General features: G+C 38.4%; 1 protein-coding gene across 1 annotated transcript in view; it reads right to left on the bottom strand.

The window, feature by feature from the left end:
* LOC149565796 (alpha-galactosidase 3-like) overlaps window positions 1-21,492 on the bottom strand; it is a 144,266-nt gene extending 122,774 nt beyond the window's left edge. The window contains exons 1-2 of the mRNA XM_089819290.1: window positions 21,183-21,492; window positions 20,809-20,867 (exon numbers count right to left, since the gene is read on the bottom strand). Of these exons, the coding sequence (XP_089675416.1) occupies window positions 20,809-20,867; window positions 21,183-21,340 (217 nt within the window). The 5' untranslated portion in view covers window positions 21,341-21,492. The remainder of the gene's footprint in view (window positions 1-20,808; window positions 20,868-21,182) is intronic.
* Between the last annotated feature and the right edge of the window lie 3,935 nt (window positions 21,493-25,427).

The raw sequence follows: 25,427 nt of genomic DNA, 5'->3' as shown, positions 1-25,427 counted from the left end.
TTTGTGTGGAGCTAGTTTTCAGATACTGTGGCGACTTTCATGCTAAAAGTATTCAGTGAGAATACATGTTTATGAATTCTTTATGATATCAGGAAGGTGTATTCAAGTATCTACTTCAGATAACAGTTGTGTCTAGAAGTGGAGAGCTCATTTGTTCTATTTTTTGTAGTATCATTATTATTACCAGTCGAAGATTATGTTGTCATTCTGAGAAGTGATTTTAGATATAATCCTGCTCATTATGTGATCATTATCAGTGTTGTTGTATCAACTGTTCCAAATTCCAATAAAGGAACTATTTTGGTGTTGGGTTATTTCCCTCGCTAAGGAGGGTTGTAATGTCCCCATTTGTTGCCAGCATCAGAATTTCAGAGATTAGCCTAATATTAGATCCTCGTAGACTAATGAGGATGGTTAGAGGGTCTTCTAAGAATTGATTCATCTCCAACATTCAGCAATTTATGGATTTGGCCTTCATTCAATGTCATTCGGACTCCATTTGCCATACTTACTATATATAGTAAGTCAGGGGTAATAGAGATGGACCCTTTTTCTATTTTTAGAAAGTGTATTTGGTCACATGGGGAATTATGAGGAGAGATTCTTATTTCAGACGGCACAGCATCAGACAAGTATTTCAAGAGATATTAAAGTTCAAGTGACTTAAGTGATTTATTTAAATATTTTAATGTTATAAAGTTATAAAGTTACTTAAGTGACTAAAAGACGAAATAGTCTTTTATCCCACATTGCTAAGTTGTTCGAGCCTCTCCTCATTTTGAAGTTATAAAGGAAATCATTTGCATTAGGATTGTTACCATGAGATATCATGTTATTCAAAATTCCAAAAGGCTGCTTTATTGTGACTTGGCTTTTCCTTGAGGATGAATCCCTTTGAGAAAAGAGTGAGACTGGACGCAAACTCAGTGACTGACACTTCATTTTGGATTAAGCGTTTAGATAGAAACATTCTGCATTCGAAGTAAAGATTGGAGTTACTAAGCAGGAATAAGGAAGTTGATTATTGAAGAGAGCAGCTGTGATAGTACGTACAGGTCATAGCAGCAGTAGACGTGAGCTAGTAGGCAGGCTGGAGAACAGTCATACCATAGCCGTGATAAGGAATGCAAGATGGGGTGTTAGTTTCTCCTTAATGCTGGTTCATGCTCGAGATAGGATCTTACTAGCAGCAAACAGTCACCTGGGTTCGCGTGGGGTTAGGAAGCAACAAGTCCGCACCATTCTTAGCTCCATAGTGGACTCACACAGCAGCAACCTCATATAGAACGTTGGCTACAAGGGTAGATAATAACGGTGAAGCCGAGCATGTAGATTGTAAGTGATTGTGGAAGACGCTCTAGTGGTCTAACAACGTCCTTATACTGCAGCAGCATGAGTATCACCTACCCTAGCAGCTCAGGTTCACTATCCTACAGCAGCACGGATACTCCCTCTCCAGCAGACAGCATCATTCAATCGTTGACTTCAGACTATATGTTATCTAGCCATTGTTCTGCATATTAGATACATTGATTTTTGCATGATTTCCTTAGTGCATAGAGGTCTGACTGCGACTCAAACAGTGTGGAGAATATTACTTGGTTAATCTCCATAACTCGAGTCTTGCACTTTTATATATATTGACACACCAATGCTGTAATCTCTTGCGAACAATAAATCCAATTTGTGGGTCAGTTATTTGTTAGTTTGGTTATGATCATTAACAGTATAACAGTGACATCAATTATTGATAGCAAACACGAGTATGCCACTATTTGTTGATATACAGGTAGTCTCATTACCCCATTATTATCTCTGAACATATTTACATTACTGAGCACTCCACGTGAATATTGTTTTCTTGTTAAGATCTTTATTATGGGAGGATTATCTTGTCTGAAATATAGTCGGTTCTACTTAAGAATATTTATCGAATTAGAATCAGCAGTTGCCCTTGTTGGATGTATACAACGATATCAGAACTCTCATACCAGGTTGCTTGTGAATTGTTTGTCAATATGCCATTAACCTAATTCTAATTTCTTGGTCAAATAAGAGCTGGAATATTTCAGTAGTGTCAGAGTTTAAGATCTGGGTAACATGCCAACTGTTTGACAAAATTTCACTAGCCATAATTCAACTTCTTTGATCAAACTAAGCAGGGATTATTACAATGGTATCAGAGTTGTGTATTCTGCCAGCCTGTGTGGTTTTTGGAAATTGTTTATTGGAGATTTCATCAGAAACATTTTCACAAAAGGTTTAATCTGAATGGTTTGAAGTTGTATTCTTTTGGAGGTGGAAGAGTATTGCTTTGTGAGAAATAGAGTGAAGCACTTTGCTCGGAGCCTAGTTTCCTGCCATCCTATGGGGTAGGAAAGTTATTTTATTTTCAGTTTTGTTATTCCATTTGGAGTGACCAGCACTCTAGTTTTTTCCCCTATGGACAGACATAAGAAGACTAGCAGTTCTAGAAGTCAGTGGAGTAATGAGGAATTTAGCACGAAAATGAATGCTTTGCAGGAGAGTATGGAAAAACTTAAACTTCATCAACAGAAGTTGGCAGAGAACTTGTCGGATCCAGAGATAGTTGAGAGGACAGCTAAGTATATAGTTTCTACCTTTAGAAGGCCGATATCGAGGTTGCGGGGAAGAAAGCTTCAGTTTTCCCCGACAAGTGTCCATGATGCAAATGTACTTGTATTTAGTACAACACTTGCTAGTCCTATTTGCCTTGTTGATGATAGATGTGTCAGTAGATCAGTAGATATGTCAGTATCCTTGGTGGATAGCGGCACTAAGCTTCAGCATGTTGAGGCCTGTAGAGTTGTTGCAGTTAGTGCAGAGGCAATTGATGCATTGTTACTACTAATACTTCAAGCTCTCTTGAGGAGGGACTTATTATTGGAGATTTGTATGGAAGCTGTCATAGTGTTGCTCCAGTCAGGTGGGACCAAAGCATTATGGAGTCACCCAACTGTGATACCGGTGATTTGGGTGTTACAGTGGAGTTAGTAGATGTAGGTTCATGCTCTAGCATTATTGATTCATAGCTTGGCATAGAGTCATGTGTGCAAAGTTAGGTGACGGCAGATGGATGATGCTATGATTTGCACCACATATGATACCTCTTGCCAGATATTGGGTGATGACTCTTATGAGATTTTGGATGAGTCCCAGGATTAATGTTTACAGGATTTTGCTATTGAGGTGGAAACTAATACATGTGGGGGGATTGAGATTGCGAGGGCTTCTGTTTCTTTGGAGTTGTTTGAGGTACATAGTAGTTGTATCTCGGATGCAGAGTTGGGCAAGGACGATAGCACATGTATGACTGATCTTGTGGTGGATAGTTTTGATTCAATTTCCTATCACAGTGCAGTTTAGTAAAACACAAAGCTTGCATAGGAGTCAAGGGTTACAAAGGCATCATGTGACTTATCAGCTGAAGGTGAGTGATAGTAACATTTATTCATCTCTTGATCATTATGATGCTATTCGACATATGCTAGCTACATCTGGTTGGGGTGCCCCAGTGTCAAATGAGCACGGTGATAGTAGTCTTTCCCTAGCAGAGGTTCATGTGCTTTGAGATGCTGTTAGGATCTTGAAGCATAGTTACTCTCAATTAGTTGATGACAGAGATTACCTTCTGGAGTGGGGTAGCACCTACTATGAGGCGTTGTTAGGGAAAGAGGTGGTTGAGCTGAACCGAGAGCTTGAGGTGACAGTGGACTCTCTTTAGTATACTCAGTTGGCTCTTTAGGAGTCACAGTCATAGTTGGGGGAGGTTACCGTGGAGTTAGAATAGGTACAATCAACACCAGCCCTAAACCTTGTGCAGTTATATATTGTGGTTGGTGGCGAGTTTGCTTCTAAGGTTGAGGATGAGGGACGTGATGATGTGGTAAACACATTCATCCAAGATATGAGTGTAGTATGTATAGAGGAGGCGAGAGCCTCAGTGGAGATGGGCTCTCATGGTGATTTGCTTCCTTCTATTAGAAGTGAATCTATTTTTTCTTTCCATATAGCTGATAGCATTGGACAGTTGACATTGTCACATTTTCAAAGAGATTAGTTGTAGATTGCAAGGGAGTAGATTGATGCTTCCACATATAAATTTCTACTGTATTGAGTCATTCATGGAATATTTGCTTGAGAGCTCGGATTTGCGGGAGGTTTCACACAGTATATCTGAGGGTGCTCTCATTTGGAGCTCTCGTGCTATTCGACAATTGGTGAGGAAGATTGTAGAGACCTTGGCTACAATACTTCCCAATAGGGATTTTGTGGTTGGTTTTACTGAGAGGGTTGCCTAGGATCCTACCTGACCAATAGTTCAAAGTATGAGATTGGAGCCATCTGATTGGAGCCATCTTCTGATTTCCAATTTGATATTGATGAGCCCTTGATAGTGATTGGGATTTTTATTGGCATTATATTGTGAGGAGTGCTCATCACTTGTATTTTGACCCACAGGTGGAGGACTTGGTTTTCAGTGTTATGGATGGTGACAAAAGGTTTGGTATTCATTAAACCCGCAGAGGGCGTAGTTCTCTGCTAATGGAGGGAGATTCTAAGATACAAGGTATTGTGAAACATTTGGATGTGCTAGTGAATGAGATGAATCAAAATCACAAACAGATGACTCAATCGATTTCAAAGCCGAGATTTGAGCAAAGGATGATATCACTTTTTCTAAGAGCAGAAAGTGAAGATACAGTTGCGGCTTCAGATTTGCGGGACATTTCTCATGAGACACTACATGAGTTGGGCACAATTGAGGTGGAATGTGATGAGGATTTATCTCAAGTTAAGTCAGATGATGCAGTTGTTGGCACGAGTTCCCCGGATCATGTATTTAATGGCGATGCAGCGGTAGTGTGAGTAGGAGCATGCGAGGATACTGTCATATCAGCAGTCACTTCTGTGTCAATTGAGCCATCCAATGAGGAGTTTAGCAGTATGCAAGCGGTGGTATATGTGTGCTCTAATGGTAGTACACTTGTTATTGTTGACAAGGTGAGCGATGTAGTGATAGAATCATGTTATACTATCGGTCAAAAAATTGTTGATGTTCACTTCATAAATAGTCCTTCATTTGACATGGATGCAACATTGTCTTTGACAATCCATTGTTTGAGGTTGATGTTGATCACTCACTTGAGTGGAGTTGGGCTCAGTTTTCACCATCTGTGAAGATTCAATTTTGTATTGCAACAGTTAGTAACGTTCTTGTGTCCACAAATTTTGACGTGGCAACACCAATGGTTGATACAATTGGCATGAGTGCATATGGTTCTCCTGCAGCTACATCTCTTCAAGGGATTGTTGATATGAATTCTGGTCTAGTTTATATTATATGGGTGACAACCAAAATGAAGATATTTCTTGTGGGGATTCTTCTGGCGATATTCTAACTCCTACACCTTAGCACAAGTTTTCACTGTTATACTGCAGGGTATGTTGTTGGTCCTGATGATGTTAGTGGTATGCAATTGGTTCAAGGTCAACAGGGGTGTCACATACTACTTCATTTGGGATCCAGGTGGAGGTTGGAGTTCACTGTTATTGCTAGATTGCTTGAGGGCAAGCAATCTCGGGAAGGGAGGATTGTAATGTCCTCATTAGTTGCCAATATCAAAATTTCAAGGATTAGCCTAATATTGAATCCTCCTAGGCTAGTAAGGATGGTTAGAGGGCCTTCTGAGGATTGATTCATCTCCAACATCCAGCGATTTATGGATTTGGCCTTCGTTCGATGTCATTTGGACTCCTTTTGCCATACTTACTATGTCTAGTAAGTCAGGGGTAATAGAGATGGACCCTTTCTATTTTTAGAAAGTATATTTGGTCACATGGGGAATTATGAGGAGAGATTCCTATTTCAAATGGCACGGCAATCAGACAAGTATTTCAAGAGATTAAAGTTCAAGTGACTTAAGTGATTTATTTAAATATTTTAATATTATAAATTATAAAGTTACTTAAGTGACTAAAAGACAAAATAATCTTTTATCTCACACTGTTAAGTTGTTCGAGCCTCTCCTCATTTCGAAGTTATAAAGGAAAGCATTTGCATTGGGATTGTTACCATGAGATATTATGTTATTCAAAATTCCAAAAGGTTGCTTTATTGTGACTTGGCTTTTCCTTGAGGACGATACCCTTTGAGAAAAGAGTGAGACTGGACGCAAACCCAGTGACTCACACTTCATTTTGGATAAGTGTTTGAATAGATACATTCTGCATTTGAAGTAAAGATTGGAGTTACTAAGCAGGAATAAGGAAGTTGATTATTGAAGAGAGCAATTGTGATAGTACGTACAAGTCATAGCAGCAATAGACGTGAGCTAGTAGGAAGGCTAGAGAACAGTCATACCATAGCCGTGATAACAAAGGAATGCAAGACAGGGTGTTAGTTTCTCCTTAATGCTGGTTCATGCTTGAGACAAGATCTTACTAGCAGCGAACAGTCACCTGGGTTAGCGTGGGGTTAGGAAGCAACAAGCCCGCACCATTCTCGGCTCCATAGTGGACTCATGCAGAAGCAACCTCATATAGAACATTGGCTACAAGGGTAGATAATAACAGTGAAGTCAGGCATGCAGATTGGAAGTGATTGGGAGATGCTCTGGTGGTCTAACAGCATCGTCATACTGCAGCAACATAAGTATCACCTACCCTAGCAGCTTGGGTTCACTATCCTACAGCAGCACAGTTACTCCCTCTCCAGTAGACAGCATCATTCAATCGTTGACTTCAGACTGTATGTTATCTACCCATTGCTCTGCATATTAGATAGATTGATTTTTGCATGATTTCCTTAGTGCGTGGAGGTCTGACTGTGACTCAAACAGAGTGGAGAATATTACTTGGTTAATCTACATAACTCGGGTCTTGCAATTTTATATATATTGACACACCAACACTACAATCTCTTACAAACTATAAATCCAATTTGTGGGACAGTTATTTGTTTGTTTGGTTATGATCATTAACAGTATAACAGTGACATTAATAGTTGACAGCAGACATGAGTATGCCAACTGTTTGTTGAAATTCAGGTAGTCTCATTGCCCCATTGTTATCTCTGAACATATTTACATTACTGAGCACTCCATGTGAATATTGTTTTTCTGATAAGATCTTTATTATGGAGGATTATCTTGTCTGAAATAAAGTCAGTTCTACTTAAGAATATATATTGAATTAGAATCAGCAGTTTCCCTTGCTGGATGTATACAGTGATATCAGAACTCTCATACCAGGCTGCTCGTGAATTGTTTGTCAATATGCCACTAATCCAATTCTAATTTCTTGGTCAAATAACAGTTGGAATATTTCAGTAGAGTCAGAGCTTAAGATCTGGGTGACATGCCAACTATTTGACAAAATTTCACTAGCCATAGTTCAACTTCTTTGATCAAACTAAGCAGGGATTATAACAAGGGTTTTTCCCAAGATAATTATTTGTATTGTTTGATTGCTTTGATTCTATTCTGTGTTCCTACTGATTATTAAATTTCTGGTTCAAACTTAACATTTTCAAATCATAATAGTTGCCAGCCAACAATTTTATCAAGATCTCGCATGATGATGCAATTATGCGCTCAATTTGTATTCAAATGAGTCAAATTCCATTGGAAGCACTTTTATAGTTTGTACTCATTTATGGACTCATTTGATATATTGTCATTAAATTTTTGCGATAAAAAATGTGCTTTTTAAGAAACTTGAGCAATTTTTTAAGGTGCCAAGTTTTATGCAAGTCATAGCAAGTCACAAATTCTGGGTTTGCCCAGATTCTACCAAGTTTTTGCAAAGTCCAAGTCTGCCAACCATGGTTTTAACGAATCAGTACTCTTTTGCTATGCAATAAGATTTGCAACCTCTACACAGGTTTTCAGTATATGAATTATTTTAAATATTAGTCAATCTTGTATGCTGAAAGGAGATCCATTTATGGATCCCATAGTACATAGCTTCTACTGAGATCATCAGAAAAGGAAAAATGAAAGAGAAAAAAGTTGACAAGAAAAGAAAGAAATAATTGGAGCAGCACAACATAAGCCTAGGTATGGAAGGAGTAACTACTCATAAAAATGATCCCCTCTGAACAAAATAGAGCGAGTATCGGCTTGGACAAGGCATCAAAAATGGTATAAATGTGTAATTTCAACCTTAGGCTAACCACTTATTTTGGTCTTGAAGAATAATTTGACAGTCCCAAAACAAGGAACTCCTATTTTGTTCCCTGTACAATTGATGATTGGGAAACCTTAATACAGGTGATTGTGTACAGTGAAGCACTGCAAGTAAATTTAATAGTAATATGTGAACTTCTAGCCCTGCTGAAATTAAAAGTTTGCAAACTGAAGTGATAAATAATGAGCAAAGGGATATTATGACCAAAACGCCATAGCGAGATTAACTAATCATCTGCACTAAGTCACAGAAATTCTGTGGACTAATTTTGTCTTTCAGAGTTGCAAACACTTGAGTTTTGAAGCAAAGGATTAAACCTCTCATAAAAGCATAACCGAGTGCACACATGCTTATAACTGAAAAACTGAATAGATGAATTTAGCAGATGAAGAAAAGATCAGGAATATGAGCAGTATAATGAATCAGTGTCTTAGAAATGATGTCTGATGTCCACAACAATAGAAAATCTAAGAGTTTTGACAGAAAACTTACACCGTTGCTACTATACACCCACGACATGTTACAACATAGAAAAGTATAAGATACACAAATGCATAGCAGTCAGCACCATTGGTGCAGGCTTATTCCATAACTGTATGAATTAGGCTTGCAACATAGATGTAGTACTTATTTTCTACAATTAGTCCCTTCGCATGATAGACAAAGGTGCTAATTGAACATTATGAAAGAAGAACCTAAAGGAAAAAGTGTAATGAGTAAAAGGTGCTGATGTATCAATATGTTAAAAAGGAAGGGAGGGCTTTACATGAGTGGAAAGTGTTCCCAAAACTAATTAATTCAAGAAAATTTGATGAGCCTAATGCCCCTTCAATGTAATGTCCCCAATTTTTAAAAACATATTTTTAATAGGTTAATTAATTAAAAGCTCCTAAAAATTAAATAATATCACAAGAACGTATTTAATTAATTGATTTAATTAATGAAAGGGACCAAATCATATTAATTATCTATAGGTGTTAGCCATGTTGGCACTCTTCTATAACCTCTTGGGACTTTTCTCCGAAGGGGTATTTATGTGCGGCATATAGGTAGTTGTTGGTATTCAATTTGGATTATTTTCTTTCTACTGCAAATTCCTGTTGGAGTTCTCTATTGTTCACCATTTCAAAAGTGAAAGATCTTCCCTACTTGCCTTTCCAGTTTTAGTGGGATTCAACCTTCACCCTATAATGTTGCCTGTAATACTTTGCTCACATATGGCAAATCGGAGCACCATCTTTGTCTATGGGTATTAATTGGAGACTATCAGTATTAAATATCTATTCATGCTTGGCATTTATTTGATGGAGTTGTGTTCTAACATTATTTGTATATGAGTTTGTATTCTCTTTCCAATTTCTATACAATACCCTGGGGAGTCTTCCCTTCGTACTCCTCCCTCTATCCACCTCTCTCTGTACTCCTCCCTCCACCCCTTCGTACTTCTTCCTCCATCCCTCCGTACTCCTTGTACTCCTCCCTCCAGCTTCCATCTCCCATCTTTCATCTGTTATCTTCCATCTCCCAACTTCCATCTGCCATCTTCCATCTACCAACTTCCATCTGTCATCTTACTTACCAACTTCCATATACCATCTTCCATCTTGGAACTTCCATCTGCCAACTTCCATCCGCCATCTTCCCTTTGCCAACTTCCATCTTCTATCTACCATCTTCCATCCCCCAACTTTCATCCGCCATCTTCCATCTCCCAACTTCCATCTACCATCTTCCATCTACCAACTTCCATCTTCCATCTACCGACTTCCATCCGCCATCTTCCATCTACCATCCTCCCAAATCCACCGTACGACATTCCATTCCTCTATACAGGCATATCCATTCCCCCGTACGACAAAGTCATTCCACCGTACGGCACCCTACTCCACCATACGGATTAGACATTTCCCCTTCCGACTTTGACAAATGGTAAGGTTCGAAAAAGGAATATTACATTCGATTGGGAATTAATCATCCTAAGGGCCTTGCATTCACATTGACAAAGCAGACTTCCATAGAAAACCAAATAATTTTGGACCGCAAGCTTATTAATGTCCACCCACTAATTGCTATGTGAAATTAAATTGTGTCAGCAACTCCCGCGGCAACATAGATAAAGCTGGGAGAAGCTGTTTAATATGAAAAAAAATTGGGATTCTGATTGAGGCCCACTTTATTTTTTCTTTCTGGCTGCACTAACAATTAAGTAGATATTTTTGCACTGGTTAAAGGACTAAGAATGCCTAAATAGATAAGCATATCAAAGCTTAGAACTAAATATGACTCAAAGATTATTGTCAAGGATATGAATAAAGGCTCCATGCCTGGTTGGAAGCTCAATGTTGCACTAGCCAACACCCTAATCAATGCAGAGTAGTTTGAAACATAAACCATTCACATTTTTAGGGAAGAAAACAAATCTGTAGTCAATCATTCTTATGTCTAGCAAACAACATAACAAGCAAGAAGGCCTTAAAAAATATAATTTGAAGATAATGACATAAACTCTTAAATGTTTACCATCTTATTTGAACATGTATGAAACCCTATTTGTAATGATTGCTTGGCTGTCCTTTAACTGGTCATCGCTGGGTTTTGATCACTATTCTTATTGTCATCTTAAGAACACCTATCTTTGTCTCTTCTTCGTCAATTTTTTTCCTGCATATAAAGCTCGTTCCAAACACTAGTTGCCCATCACTCCACATGGGAAAAGACGGCGAGGTCCTAGAAGTTGTGGGGGGAATGCTTCTTTGGTTTGACAAGGACTTATAGCTGATATTACATTTCAACATCTAGAGTGGTGAAATTTTGGCACTAATCAAGCTTACTTTGAGGCAATCAGAGATAAATATTATCAAAATTTGGAGATCAAAAAATTCAATTTTGAAGGACTTCTCTAAGGACCTTTCTAAAATCCTTCCTATTGCTAACGTTTGCACCCAAATTTTCACTAAGGTTGCAGTGCTTCTTCCTTTTCAAGAAAAAATCTTATGAGATTGTTAATCATTCCCTCTGAAAGGATTCCCTATCAACCAAGTATTGTTTCATTTTCTGAGTAGTACTTAGCCCTAGGGCCCTAGTTGCTTGAGTAGGGTCTGAAACTAGGGCCCCAAAGCTCCACCATAAGCATCATTTTGAATCTTCCATCACAAGTTCTATACTTACTAGTGAGCAAATATTATTACACGCTTCAAAGTTAAATGTCACAATATACAATTTTTAATAATATTGATTTTGAAGCTTCTAAATTTTAAAAAAGCAAAACAACATAATACCTTGTATGTAATGTTCCCATCAAATTATTAATTAATCAAACCTTTGTTAATGGGCTAATTGATTTAGTAAATCTCAGACCCATTTTTTATTTAATTGTTTCCGTAAGTAGATATGGGCATCGGCTATCTCTGTAAACCCTTGAAAAGTTTCTCCGAAGGGTATTTAAGCATGGCATGTAGGTAGTAGTTGGGATGCGATTTGGATTATTTCTTTGTACTACAAATTCCTATTAGAGTTCAGTATTGCTCGCCATTTTGGAAGTGAAAGATCTTCCCTACTTGGCTTTCTCTAGTCTCAATGGGATTCATCCCTCACCCTATTCCGTCTCTATATTTCTTGGCTCGAATCTGGCAAATCGGAGCACCATCTTGTCTACAAATATTAATTGAAGGTTTTTAGTATTCAATCTCCATTCTTAATCGACTTTTATCTAATGAATTTGGAATTCTGAGATTGTTTATGGTTGTATTGACTAAACCCATCTTCCACTACCATACGACTCCATTCGTACAACTACACTACCATACGAACTATTGGCTTGGCGCAACAAACATTACCGTACTTGACTGTACAACATCATAACAATACCGTACGGCCCTAAGATCTCACCCAGCTACACCGTACGGCCTTCTATACCTACCGTACAGCAAACTTAACCCAACCTCATGGTTGTTTCCCTCCACCATATAGCCTATCCTTGGTTTTATCGTACGGCCTCTTGCCACACCTTGCGGATCTCTTACTACACCTTACAAATCCCTTGTTGTACCATACAGACTGCCAGTTGCATCGAACAGATCCCCTATTGTTTGTTGTACGGATGCCCTACTGCGAGGTCAAAACATTACAGTGGTATCAAATCCAACAATCCTACCAGCCTATGGACAGTGAATGAGAGTTTATAGCCGGAAGAGAAGAAGATCTCATTCAGTTGCTAGAATAGCGGAACAAGAACCAACTATTGTCGAACTCATGGCACTACTAAGAGATCTCTCGAGGAATCAGGCACAGATCAATGATATTCAGCGACCTATGGGAGAAACTCTCGGAAAATTGGCTAACAATAAAATATTCGATAAACAAAATGGTCACAGCGCAGACTCCATGTTGGGTAAGGCGAACCCTCATCCAACATGTTCTCAACCTTCCATGTTTTTCCCTCCACGTACGGATGTACCACATAGAGGAAAGAAGACAATCTTTGAGGGAGTTCAAGAATACTTTAGAGAAGACTGGAAGAATGCAGATTTGGAGGAGGATATATCCTACAAAGATTATCCAAAACTGAGAATGAGATTCTTGAGGCAGAAACCAAGGATACTTTAACGATGATCTGAGAAGAAAGTTGAGTAAGGTCATTATGTCACCATTTGACGGATCCGGATCCATATTTGCTCAAGCATGGGTAATGAAGGTCGATACTTACTTCCAACTTATTCCAATGCTAGAAGAAGCAATCAAATTTGTAGCACTACACTTGGAGGGAGTGAATGGTGGCATCATGGCACCATCACATTGGGGCATGACCAAATAAATACTTATACGGAATTCACTGAAAGATGATAGATCGATTTGATGGTAAAGATCTGGAACTTAATTTCAAAGAATTGGCACAACTGAGGCAAACGGGATCAGTTGACCAATACATCACAAAATTTTCGAAACTCTCTGTCTTGGTTACAAACATTTTCAAAAGGAAACGGATAGTGCTCTTCATGGACGGACTGACGGAACCACTGAGGGGTTGCGTAAAAGGTTTCAATCTTGCCACCCTTTCGGAGGCAACATGGCATCATCATCGACATCATCCTCTCAAGGTTACTCACACTCCAAACCGCCAGTATTTCCGAAGGACAAAGATAACAAACCTCTGCCAAAGAAACCTTCGTTGGATGAAACCATTAGACAGGAACTACAAAGGAAGAAACTATGCTTCAATTGCAAGGGACCATGGGAGCCTAGGCACAGGTGCCTTGGTAAAGGAAAAATACACTACATTGAAGTCGTATCCGATGATGAGGACAATCAAGAGGATCTACCTACAGAAGACAACCATCCCCACAAGGACACCAAAATGGTTAATCTTAACCATATGGAGAGAACTGCAGCATTGGTATGGCATGGAGGAATCATCGCCTTAGCAGGGAGCCCAAGGTGTACGGCATTTCGTGTACGGGGAACCCTTCAAGAACAAAGGGTCATGGTGATGCTCGATAGCGGAGCCACTCTAAACTTCATAAACTCATCTTTGATGAAACAAAGAGGTCTACCTACTAAGACGCACACAAGATTTTGGGTCAAGGTCGCCAAAGGGACACTTTTTCCCTGTACGCACCTTGTTCCCCAACTGAGTATCACCATAGCTAACCACACTCTAATAGAGGATTTCTTTATAGTGGACCTAGATGATATGGAGGTTATTCTGGGCATACAGTGGATGAAGACACTCGATGAATACACTCAAAGCTTCAAACGGATGAACTTCACTTTTGTTGTCAATGGGAAAAAAGTTGTTCTCTGTGGAATGGCCAATGAGGGACCGAAGGAAGTTTCAGCACAACGGATGGAGGCAAATTTTCGACATGATGACATTGCATGGATGTACATTGTTTTGTTTTGGCGGAACCTATAAAAGGACAAAAGACTCCCCACTGGGAGGATGACCTTCAAAATATTTTGAGTACCTTTGATAAAGTTTTTATAGACATTCCTCCAGGCATACCCCCCCATCGCGGGTTTGAACATTCCATTGAGTTAGAAGCCGGCACCAAACCAGTTATCACCACGCCTTACCGTCATTCCAAGAAATTCAAAGATGAGATTGAGAAGACGATTTAAGAACTACTCGAGGAAGGATGGATCTGTCCTAGCTCCAACCCTTTTGCATCATCAGTGGTTTTGGTAAAAAAGATGGGACAATCTACATGTGTGTGGACTATCGTGCGCTGACTAAGAAGACAATAAAAAACCAAATACCCTATTCCCAGGAACGATGAATTGTTGGATGAGTTGCATGGGCCAATTTATTTTTCTCAAATAGATCTTCATTTTGGATACCATCAGATCTGCATGCGAAAAGAAGACGTGGAGAAAACGGCTTTCTATTGTCACTATGGGCATTATGAGTTCCTAATCATGTCGTTCGGATTAACGAACGCACCAACTACTTTTCAGTCTTGCATGAATCGCATCTTCAACAAACAACTGCATAAGTACTTGTTGGTATTCTTCAATGATATCCTTATTTACAGCAAAACTTGGGAAGAACACCTGAAATACTTGAATGAAGTCCTAGGGATCATGAAGGCTCAGTCATTGTTCGCCAAGCAATCCAAGTGTGAATTTGGAATGATAGAAATATTATATCTAGGGCACGTTGTCAGCAAATATGGAGTAAAGGTCCACAAAGAGAAGATTCAAGCTATCTTGAATTGGCCCTCACCAAAATCGCTCTCTGAGTTGCAAGGTTTCTTAGGTTTGTGCAGTTACTACCGAAGGTTTGTAAACGGTTTCTCTCAACTCAACACACCGTTAACAAATCTAACTAAGAAAGGCTTCTTCCAATGGAATGAAAGAGTGCAACACACTTTTGATAAGTTAAAAGAAGCAATGCGCACTTGTCCGGTTCTCGCCTTACCCGATTTCACACAACCATTCATTCTAGAGTGTGATACATCCAGAGCGGGAATTGGCACAGTATCAATGCAAGATAGACACCCTATAGCCTATGAGAGTTGAAAGCTTACAAAAGCAGAGCATCTATATTCCATTTATGATAGAGATGTTGGCCATCGTACATGCACTAACTAAATTCCGGCAATATCTAGTAGGCACCAAGTTTATCGTTCGTACTGATTGTAATAGTTTGAGATTTTTTTGGAGCAATGAGATCTAAACGAAAGGCAACAAAAATGGGTAAGTAAGATTCAAGCTTTTGATTTCGATGCTGACTATGTGAAAGGGAAGAACAATGTGGTTGCAGATGCCCTATCAAGAAAACCTGTCATCTATTTACTATCTCAGATCTCAATTGACTAGAAAGCACACTTATTCACAGAATATTGCAAAAACACATTTGCATGTAAGCTAATGGACAGCGAAACTCAAGATGAAAAATATAAGGTGGTGGACGACATTGTTTACTATAAGGATCGGATATACTTGGTGCCTGAATCCAAACTGAAGCAAAAAATCTTGAAGGAAATACATGACTCACTCTTGGCTAGGCACCCCGAGTTTCTCAAAACCTATAGAAAGCTCAGAGAAAGGTTTTCATGGAAGGGACTTAAAGGAGATGTATTACAGTATGTATGAAAATGTGCAATCTGCCAACAAAACAAATCCAAACACACTTTACGTGTCGGATTACTATAGCCGTTGCCTATACCAAAACAAAAGTGGGAAAGCATCTCTATGGACTTCATCACCGGACTTCCTAAAGTAAACGGGAAGGATTGTATCTTTGTGTTGGTGGATAGGTTGATGAAGTATGCACACTTCTTTGCCATCCCCTTAGACTTTCAGGTCGCATAGGTAGCAAACTTATTTTTCAGAGAAGTTTTTCATCTGTATGAGTTACCCTGAAACATTGTCAGTGACAAAGATGGGCGGTTTATCAATATTTTCTAGACATAATTGTTTTGGTTGGCAGGAACAAAATTGTCACTAAATACGAGAAACCACCCTCAAACAAATGGACAGACGGAGATTGTGAACAAGTGGCTAGAAGGCTACCTCCGAAACTATGTTTTGGCATAACAACGAGCATGGGTCAAATGGATGTGTCTGGGGGAATACTGTTACAATACCACTTATCATATGTCTGTTGGGATGGCACCCTTCAAAGCACTATACGGATATGAACCCCTTTCATTTATCGACATGGTGTTGGGTGACAGTCACACACCAAGGGCGAGGGACTGGCTTCAAGAAGGGCAAGACATCTTGAGATGCTTGAAAGAGAACTTACAAAGGGCGCAGAATCAACAAAAGATGTATGCCGACAGACACCGAATCGAGAGAAGTTTCGAAGTGGGAGACTTGATCTATCTCAGACTCCAACCATACAGGCAGTCCTCATTGAAGGCAAAAGGGAAAGAAAAGTTGAAGCCACGATTTTATGGCCCTTATTGTGTAGCTCGCCACATCGGTGAAGTTGCCTATGAGCTGGATGTTAGCCGACTGGACGGTCCGGCGGTATTTTGTATCCTGTAGCCGACAGTCCGGCGGTGTTTCTGTATTCTGTAGCTGACGGTCCGGCGGTGTTTTGTATTCTGTAGCCGACGGTCCGGCAGTGTTTTTGTATCCTGTAGCCGACGGTCCGGTGATGTTTCTGTATTCTGTAGCCGACGGTCCGGCGGTGTTTTTGTATTCTATAGCCGACGTCGTCGGTAAATAGTTTGTAGCGGATAGAATATTTGTGGCCAACGGACTCCTTCAGGAAGGTTCGACAGTAGTATTTATATCCCATCTGGGATCGTTGTAAAGCATCAATCATCTGCTATTGCGAATAATAATATAAGTTCTGTTGTTCATGTTTTATTGTCTGTATGCATTCATTTTCTTTACCTGTACGGTAAACATTTGGCGCCGTTGCCGGGGACCAAACTCGGGTCACCCGCGTGACAGGCGGGAATACTGAAGACCGCGGGAGTTGGCGGAAGGTCCCGCGGACAGACTGTCCGCAGGACCTTCCGCCAACTCCCGCGGTCTACAGTCTGTCCGCGGGCTATTAAAGCCCCGTGGGCAGCTGTCCGCGGGCACAATTTTTTTTTTCTTTTCTTAAGAAAAAAACAAAGAGAAAACTTTCTCCACTAGGCCGTAGGTAGGAGAAGAAAGGCCGCGGGGAGGAGAAGAAAGGCCACGGGTAAGGAAAGATAGGCCATGGGTAAGAAAAGTAAGGCCGCGGAAAGGACGCGGGTGTAATTAAAAGATTCAGCTCCGCCAGTCAGAGTTTGTCCTCCGCCAAAAACAAGACCGCGGGCATAAAACTTGTCTTTCTCCGCCGGTAACAAGGGAAGGTCCGCAGGCAGTCTTCGTCGGTAAAAAGAAAGGCCGTGGGTAAAAAACATTCCCGCCAAACTCCATTCCCTCCTCCAGCCAAACTTTCGAGAGGAAACAGAGACATAAAGAAGAGTGCTTGTTCTGCCAGAAGGAGAAGAATTTCTGTGTGCAGAGGGATTTGTGGTGGATTGTAGAGGAAGCAATAAAACAAAAAAAAAAGACAACGATAGAATCAAGTTGTTCAGAATAAGTGACAGATGATGCCAAAGGGAAGGGGACACATCCGTGGTTGCCAGAAAGAGTGCAGAATCGGCAAATAATGACAGAAATGGTGTGTTCCGTGCATTTTTGTGTGGGTTTCAAAATGCTAATTTGGTCTTGGCGGCAACCCCCAATCGTTGTGGATATCAGTCGTGGGAGTCTGACCAGTTCAAAAGAGTTGAAGTTGCTACAGGCATGGATTGTTTGTGTACCAGAGGCAGTGGGAGCAGGTGTTGGCTGTGAGGCTGTCTTGGTGGATGCGTAGAGAGCTCGGGAGGAGCTGATCATCCAGTTGGAGGTAGTGTAGCAACACTTGGCTCAGGGTACCGAGGAATTGAAAACAGAGAAAGCAGCACAGTGGCTATCAAGGTCAGTTTGAGGAGACAGTATTGTGTTAGCAGAGGCTACAGATGTAACGGGATGAATGTGGAAGTGATGTGACAGAAGCAGATTTCTCTTGTTGTAGTCACTCTGTTAATGTATTTTGTTTGTTAATTTGTCTCAGATATTTTGTCAGTCGTCAGGAGACAACTTTTCTTTTTGGGGGGGATAGTGTTAGCCGACTGGACGGTCCGGCGGTATTTTGTATCCTGTAGCCGACGGTCCGACGGTGTTTCTGTATTCTGTAGCTGACGGTCCGGCGGTGTTTTGTATTTTGTAGCCGACGGTCCGGCGGTGTTTTTGTATCCTGTAGCCGACGGTCCGATGGTGTTTCTGTATTCTGTAGCCGACGGTCTGACGGTGTTTCTGTATTCTGTAGCTGACGGTCCGGTGGTGTTTTGTATTCTATAGCCAACGTCGTCAATAAATAGTTTGTAGCGGATAGAATATTTGTGGTCGACGGACTCCTTCAGGAAGGTTTTGCGGTAGTATTTATATCCCATCTGGGATCGTTGTAAAGCATCAATCATCTGCTATTGCGAATAATAATATAAGTTCTACTGTTCATGTTCTATTGTCTGTATGCGTTCATTTTCTTTACCTGTATGGTAAACACTGGAACTTCCAGAAGGAAGCTGCATTCATAATGTTTTTCATGTCTCCTGCCTGAAGAAAGTTGTGGAACAGAACATCATGGTAACTGCAGACCTTCCACTGCTTAATAAAGAAGGGAAACTCGTATTGGAACAAGTTGAGATCATTGATGTACGTGAGAAGACCCTACGGAACTGTACTTTGAAGGAATACTTGCTCCACTGGAAACACTTGTTGGATGACACGACTTGGGAAGGTGAACACATTCTATAGCATTCGGCATTGCATTTGCTTGAGGGCAAGCAAAGTTTGGGACAGGAGGATCGTAATGTTCCCGTCATAAAATAATTAATTAATCAAACCTTTGTTAATGAACAGATTAATTTAGTATATCTCGGACCCATTTTTTATTTAATTGTTTCTGTAGGTAGATGTGGTCATCAGCTATCTTTGTAAACCCTCGAAAAGTTTCTCCAAAGGGTATTTAAGCATGACATGTAAGCAATAGTTGGGATGTGGTTTGGATGATTTCTTTATACTACGAATTCTTATTGGAGTTCAGTATTGTTCGCCATTTTGGAAGTGAAAGATCTTCCCTACTTGACTTTCTCCGATTTCGGTGAGATTCATCCCTCACCCTATTTCGTCTCTGTATTTCTTGGCTCAAATCTGGCAAATCAGAGCACCATCTTGTCCGCAAATATTGAATTGAAAGTTATCTCTATTCAATCTCCATTCTTGTTCGACTTTTATCTAATGAATTTGGAACTTTGAGATAGTTTATGGTTGTATTGACTGAACCCATCTCCCACTACTGTACGACTCCATCCGTACAACTACACTACCATACAGACTATTGGCTTAGCATAACATACATTACCGTACTTGATCGTACAGCATCATAACAATACTGTATGGCCTTGAGATATCACCCAGCTGCACCATACGACCTTTTGAACCTACCATACGCCAGCTTAACTCAGCCTCACAGTTGTTTCCCTCCACCATACGGCCTATCGTTGGTTTTATTGTACGGCCTCCTGCCACACCTTGGGGACCTCTTACTACATCATACAAATCCCTTGTTGTACTGTACAGACTGCCTATTGCATCGAACATATCCCCTGTTGTTTGTTGTACGGACGCCCTACTACAAGTTTGGAACGTTACATTGTAATAGTCACTCTTTGGAGATTCCAACAAAAGATACAATTTTACTTATCAAACTCACAAATTTAATGCATATAGATTTATACTCAAGCAATAAACAAACATAATAAAACTACTCATTGAAAATATAAGTTTTCTCTTAAGAAAAAAAACATAATGCTTAAATCAATAGGATACATTTCCTCATCAAACATATAAATTTACTCTGAAAAGTCATACATCAAAACCTTTACCAATAACATTCAAATAGATGCGTTAAATTTAGTCAATCAAAGCATAAATTTATTCAAAAAGAGCAAAAAATCATCTTTATCAACAATGTCAACAAATTCACAAAAACTTGAATCATTCATGAATACTTAAATTTACTTTCCAAAGATTAATCATAAAAGTAAAACAATCTGATCTTTACCAATATTCTTCAAACAAAAGAGATAAATTTAATCAACGCATAAAGATATTTATATAGAATATAAAATAACACATTATTTAATATAAAGCAATTTTCTTATTGGATGGATAAATTTATTTGAAAAGTAAAATAACATAAGCTTTTCCAATAAACTGGTAAATTTAAACTCAACATAAAAATTACATAATCTTTAGCAATAGACTTAAGGATGCATAAACGTACTCGTTACATTGAGTAAATATGCTTTCATAAGCAACGGAAGATAATTTTCAAAGTTTTCCAACAAATAGGTGTCAAAAAAAGAAAAAAGTTTCTTTTAAAAACAACATAATATCATTTTTTGGCAGAAGAAAAACATAATCTTTACTAATAAAATTGATTCAGAGAGCATAATTTTACTCATTGAACTACTAAAGTTACGTTCAAATGCTAAACAAAATAATCTTCCCCGATAATTCTAAATATTCAAATAAAATACTAAATTTAACTGGACGCACCTGTTTCCCGAATGACAGTTTCATTTATAGCACAGGCAAAGAAATTCCAGCTGTTCCACCTATAAAATTGACAAGAAGAACAAAGAATTTACCACAAACACAATGAAAGTCCAGCTGTCAAAAAGGTAATGAGAAAAATAAACACCGATTTCACACAGCTAAGAAGATTGGCAGAGAAAATAAACTACTAAACAAAATACCCTTTAAATACCGTCCCCCGATATTAATTGACAACAAATTATCTTCTGAATAATCGTTATCAGAAAGCTTCTAAAAAAATCGATAACCTACATGCTGTGCAGAGATAAGACCTTAAACTGCAAAGAAGAAGAAATAGATGCAGTAAAGAAGAAATATCGGCGTAAGAACCTTACCCCATCTGTGGAGTGCGGGCAAGTCCATTATTAAGTTGAAGTTTTCCATACATGGAATTTTGATACAGTTCGTTCCAGCGTTTTGACACTTGAATTTGCCGCCCGGAAACTGTCAAGGAGAGACTTAAAATTACCACTACACCCAAAAACGCTGCCATTTGATAAAATCGATCGATGTTGCGGGTTCAAATCTTGTTTAATGATTCAAAATCAGTTCAGTTCCGCTTGAATGTGCAGAGGGAGAATTGAGGGCGAGTTTAATACGCATTTCCCACAGTTCGAAATTCATATTTGCTACATTACAGTGAACAGTTGGCCCAGATAATGGTTCCAGGTTGTTATATGTTTTTTTTCAATTGGTAATCTTGATCTTTCGTTCGGATAGAACGGCATAGACCAAAATATTAGGTAGGCAACCCAGATTACTTTCCTCACCCTTTGTTTCGGGAATTTTATACATTTGACTAAGATTTAAATTAAATATTAGAGAAAACTAAAAACAAAACTTCTTTAACGTGCCTTCTAAAAACGGTGAAGATAATTAGTAATTTATATTTCATCTCCAGGCGTGGAAGGTCGACGGCTAGGAACATCCATATGATGAAAGAATTGCGTCATCAAATTGTCGAGGAATAGTGGGTTACGTGTGGTGCATTTCTTTCCAATTTATATGCTGTAAAAGATAAGTTAGAAATAAAAAAGGAATATTCAAGTTAGATGGATTAGGATTGTGAATCTTAACATTGTTAAAAGTGGCATTTTGTTTGGTGTTATAATGAGAAAAAGTCGTGATGTTTGGAACATGATTACATTATATTATTTAAAGGGTGTGATTCTATATTAAGCATGATTAGACTTTCAATACATATATGTTTGGCTATTGTATGTGAAGGAAATTTGTTGATGTCAAGAATCATTATGTGAATTATATGTTGAAAATAATCGATTAATTGTGTAGTGTCTTTGATGTTACACAAAATGTCATATCTTTACCAGTCAATGTATGTCGAGCTCATTCAGACATTAAAGTCAGTTTCCTATTTCAGTCGAGCATTACAAAGTTTATACTAAGTTTCTGGATTAGATTGTGTACAGATTTTTTTCATCAACATTTCGAATCACACTACGTGATCCATCATCAGGGTGAGAGAGCAAGAGGTGTAAATCTGATCGCATTAATATTACAAAGTTTGTCAAGTTCAGAAGTCAGTGTCTACCAAGTTCGCTTGAGCGAGAAAGAGAAGTTTGTAGAAATTCATTATTAACCGAGCTCACTCGGTTAATGAAGGAAAAGTTGGATGCAACAAGTGTTAACCAAGCTCACTCGATTACCAAAAAAAGTTTGTGAAGATGCAGTGTTAACCGAGTTCACTAGGTTAACACAAGAAAATAGTTTTTGAGTTAGTATCTACCGAGCAGGGTCAACTAACGAAAGATTTTCTTGTTTTTGCATATTGAGTTTAATTAATTTGTTTGTTGGTCCTAGCCAACTAACAAGATGAATATCAATTATTCTAAGTTATATTCAAGCTGATTTGACAATGCATAAGGTATAAGTATAAGGTCAAGTTGAGGATTGAATGTGTGGAAGTGTATGGAAGAATAAAAGATGCTTAGAGAAAGCAAATTAGAAGGATAAGCAAAATATCCTTGTGGAGCTGCAAATATACATTTAATCTGAAAGGATCAAGTATACAAGCCAAAATTAAGATCTGTAATCAACAATTCAATTGCATCAGAAATCAAGCCATCCCATTGTTACTCTCTAACTATCATAGCAGTGATCTAAATCTCTTAACAGAGTTGGCTTAACAGCTATTTGTAAATTCTCTGAGAAGATGGCATTTCTAGATTGAAATGTTTTAAAACCTCTAACAAGACCACTCCTAACAAGGTGATTAAATCCTCTAACAAGGTCACACATAACAATGTGTTTTGTAACCTCTAAGATGGTTGGCTCCTAACAGGGCTCACTTTAGAAGAGTGAAAATCATCAACTAATTGCAATTAGTCATTTTTCCCAAATTAGATTTCTACATTAAATCTTGGTGTCACTTGTGTTCATGCTATTTCTTTTATGTGTATGCAACTAAGCTAATATTAATCACAAATAATATTTTAAGATTTGCATTTGTCACGTTACAATTGTTATCTCAATGTTTGTCAAGTTACAACATTTTCTAATGTAAACTAAGTGCTTGTATTTTTGTCTAGCATCAGCATTTTTAGTGAAGTTTATGTTCTGTGTTGACATCCAAGGGATCTAAGATTTGTTTTAGTGGTAACTGATTCACCCCTCCCCTCTCAGTTACTCCTCTTATATTTCCAACACTATAATGGAAGGATTGAAATGTTAAGACTTCTTTACATCTTGGTTAGACCCCTTGTATTCAATTCACACTTGTAAAAGAGGGATAAAGGATGACATTGAATATCAATGTATATGGTGTCTATTGGAAGCTTTAAACAAACTAATGAGCGTATGTGTTTGAAGTTGTGCTTATGTGTGGCTTAGAAAAAGAATTTTTTTTTTTAATTATTGACGGTCAACAATAATTGATGCTAATAGATAAGGATTGTGATTGATTTTTGTACAAGGAGATAAGCTTGAAGGTCATTTTGATGTTTTATTATTCTCTTTTGTTGATTCCTCTTTTGTTATTTTGTTCTTGTTGCCAAACACACTAACAAAGTATTACAATTGTATTATAGGATAAAGGTTGATATGATGATATGAAAGTGATTTCAATTATATGGATATTAGTTAAAGATGATTGTGTTTGACTTTAGTTCATATTGTGTAATGCTCCTATAGTAACCCATAAGAAATTAACATATTAAGTCACTAAGTTTGCTAAACTTTTTTTTAAAGATTAAAACAACAAGAGATAACATAGTGGAAGTAATAACTCACATACATACATAAGCAGTACATTAATAGTTACATCTCTTAAGAGTTACATGGCATTGAGTCACATACATAAGTTTTATTAAGATTAAATCTGATAAGTAATCAAAGTTCATGTCATAGAATAACCACATGTACAAAAACACACCTAAATGAATATACAAGTACATAAGATGTCACATGGAATGACCAAAATGCATAATCATCCTTTATACAAGTCATAGGGTATGAAATGCTAAAAGAATGTACATCTATATAAGATATAAGATACAACATTACATAAGATCTCAAATAATCAAACTACAGTGAATCAACATATGTCCAAAGAACAAAATCACATGATAAGAAGAATAGAACAACTGCACAAGGTACATCCAGCTATCGGATCTCAAAGGTATAAGAAACACTACCAACCGACCTCATGGAACCTAAATGGTTCACTCCCACTGTGCTGAGGAAATAATCTCAAGTCCCAAATGAATAACAATCCAAAAGTCAAATAAGAATCTAGGCCAACAAATCTCAAAGGTACCAAGTACACAAGTAACATCTAATCCCAGAGGCAACAAAGATAATGTAGGAAACCTAATATGTGAGTGGACAAGTGTCATCACATGAGCCAACTTTAAGGTTACCATGGCATCCTCTCTGAACTCTGACCCCTTAGTAACTCTATGTGGCATCAGTATCCTTTCATACAAACAAGGCATACCAATGAGGCAAGGTCACAACCAAACATCCTCTCTACTCTTATCATAGCCTGTAGTAGCACTTAAGACATGGGCGAGGTAAAACAATGATTCTTGTTAATTCATTTTAACTCATTTAATGAAATGTCATCACTTATTAATACAACTTACAATGGGTTACCCAAGTAGCCTCTTTAGGGTTCTGGCTTGCATTACAAGCCACTCTCCAGCATACACATAGATAATCTACCCTAAGCTCATAAAAAGTATATCTCATCAAATCACAATATTCACCTCAGTCCTATACAAGCAACCAAAAAGCACCAATAGATAATTTACAATATTCACCTCATTCCTATACAAGCAACTAGAAAGCACCAATAGATAATTGATTGAAAACCTCATAGGTTACACCAAGAAAATCACAATACATAAGATTACAAAAAATAACTCGATCTCATCACACAAACACGTGGATATAACACATTGGTTGGGAATAAAATAATCAGGACTAAACAACATGATCACATAAAAGCATCACAAAAACAACTACTTCCCAAGCCTCTGGTAAACATGCATATCTGGTGAAACTATTAGGTTTCCCCCAAACCCACCATAAAATAAAACATGACATCTTGACATGCATTT

Source organism: Cupressus sempervirens, chromosome 3, assembly GCF_028749045.1.
Source record: "Cupressus sempervirens isolate cs-2001-9-10 chromosome 3, ASM2874904v1, whole genome shotgun sequence".
NCBI classification, from domain to species: domain Eukaryota; kingdom Viridiplantae; phylum Streptophyta; class Pinopsida; order Cupressales; family Cupressaceae; genus Cupressus; species Cupressus sempervirens.
This window is presented reverse-complemented; position numbering and strand designations above follow the sequence as displayed.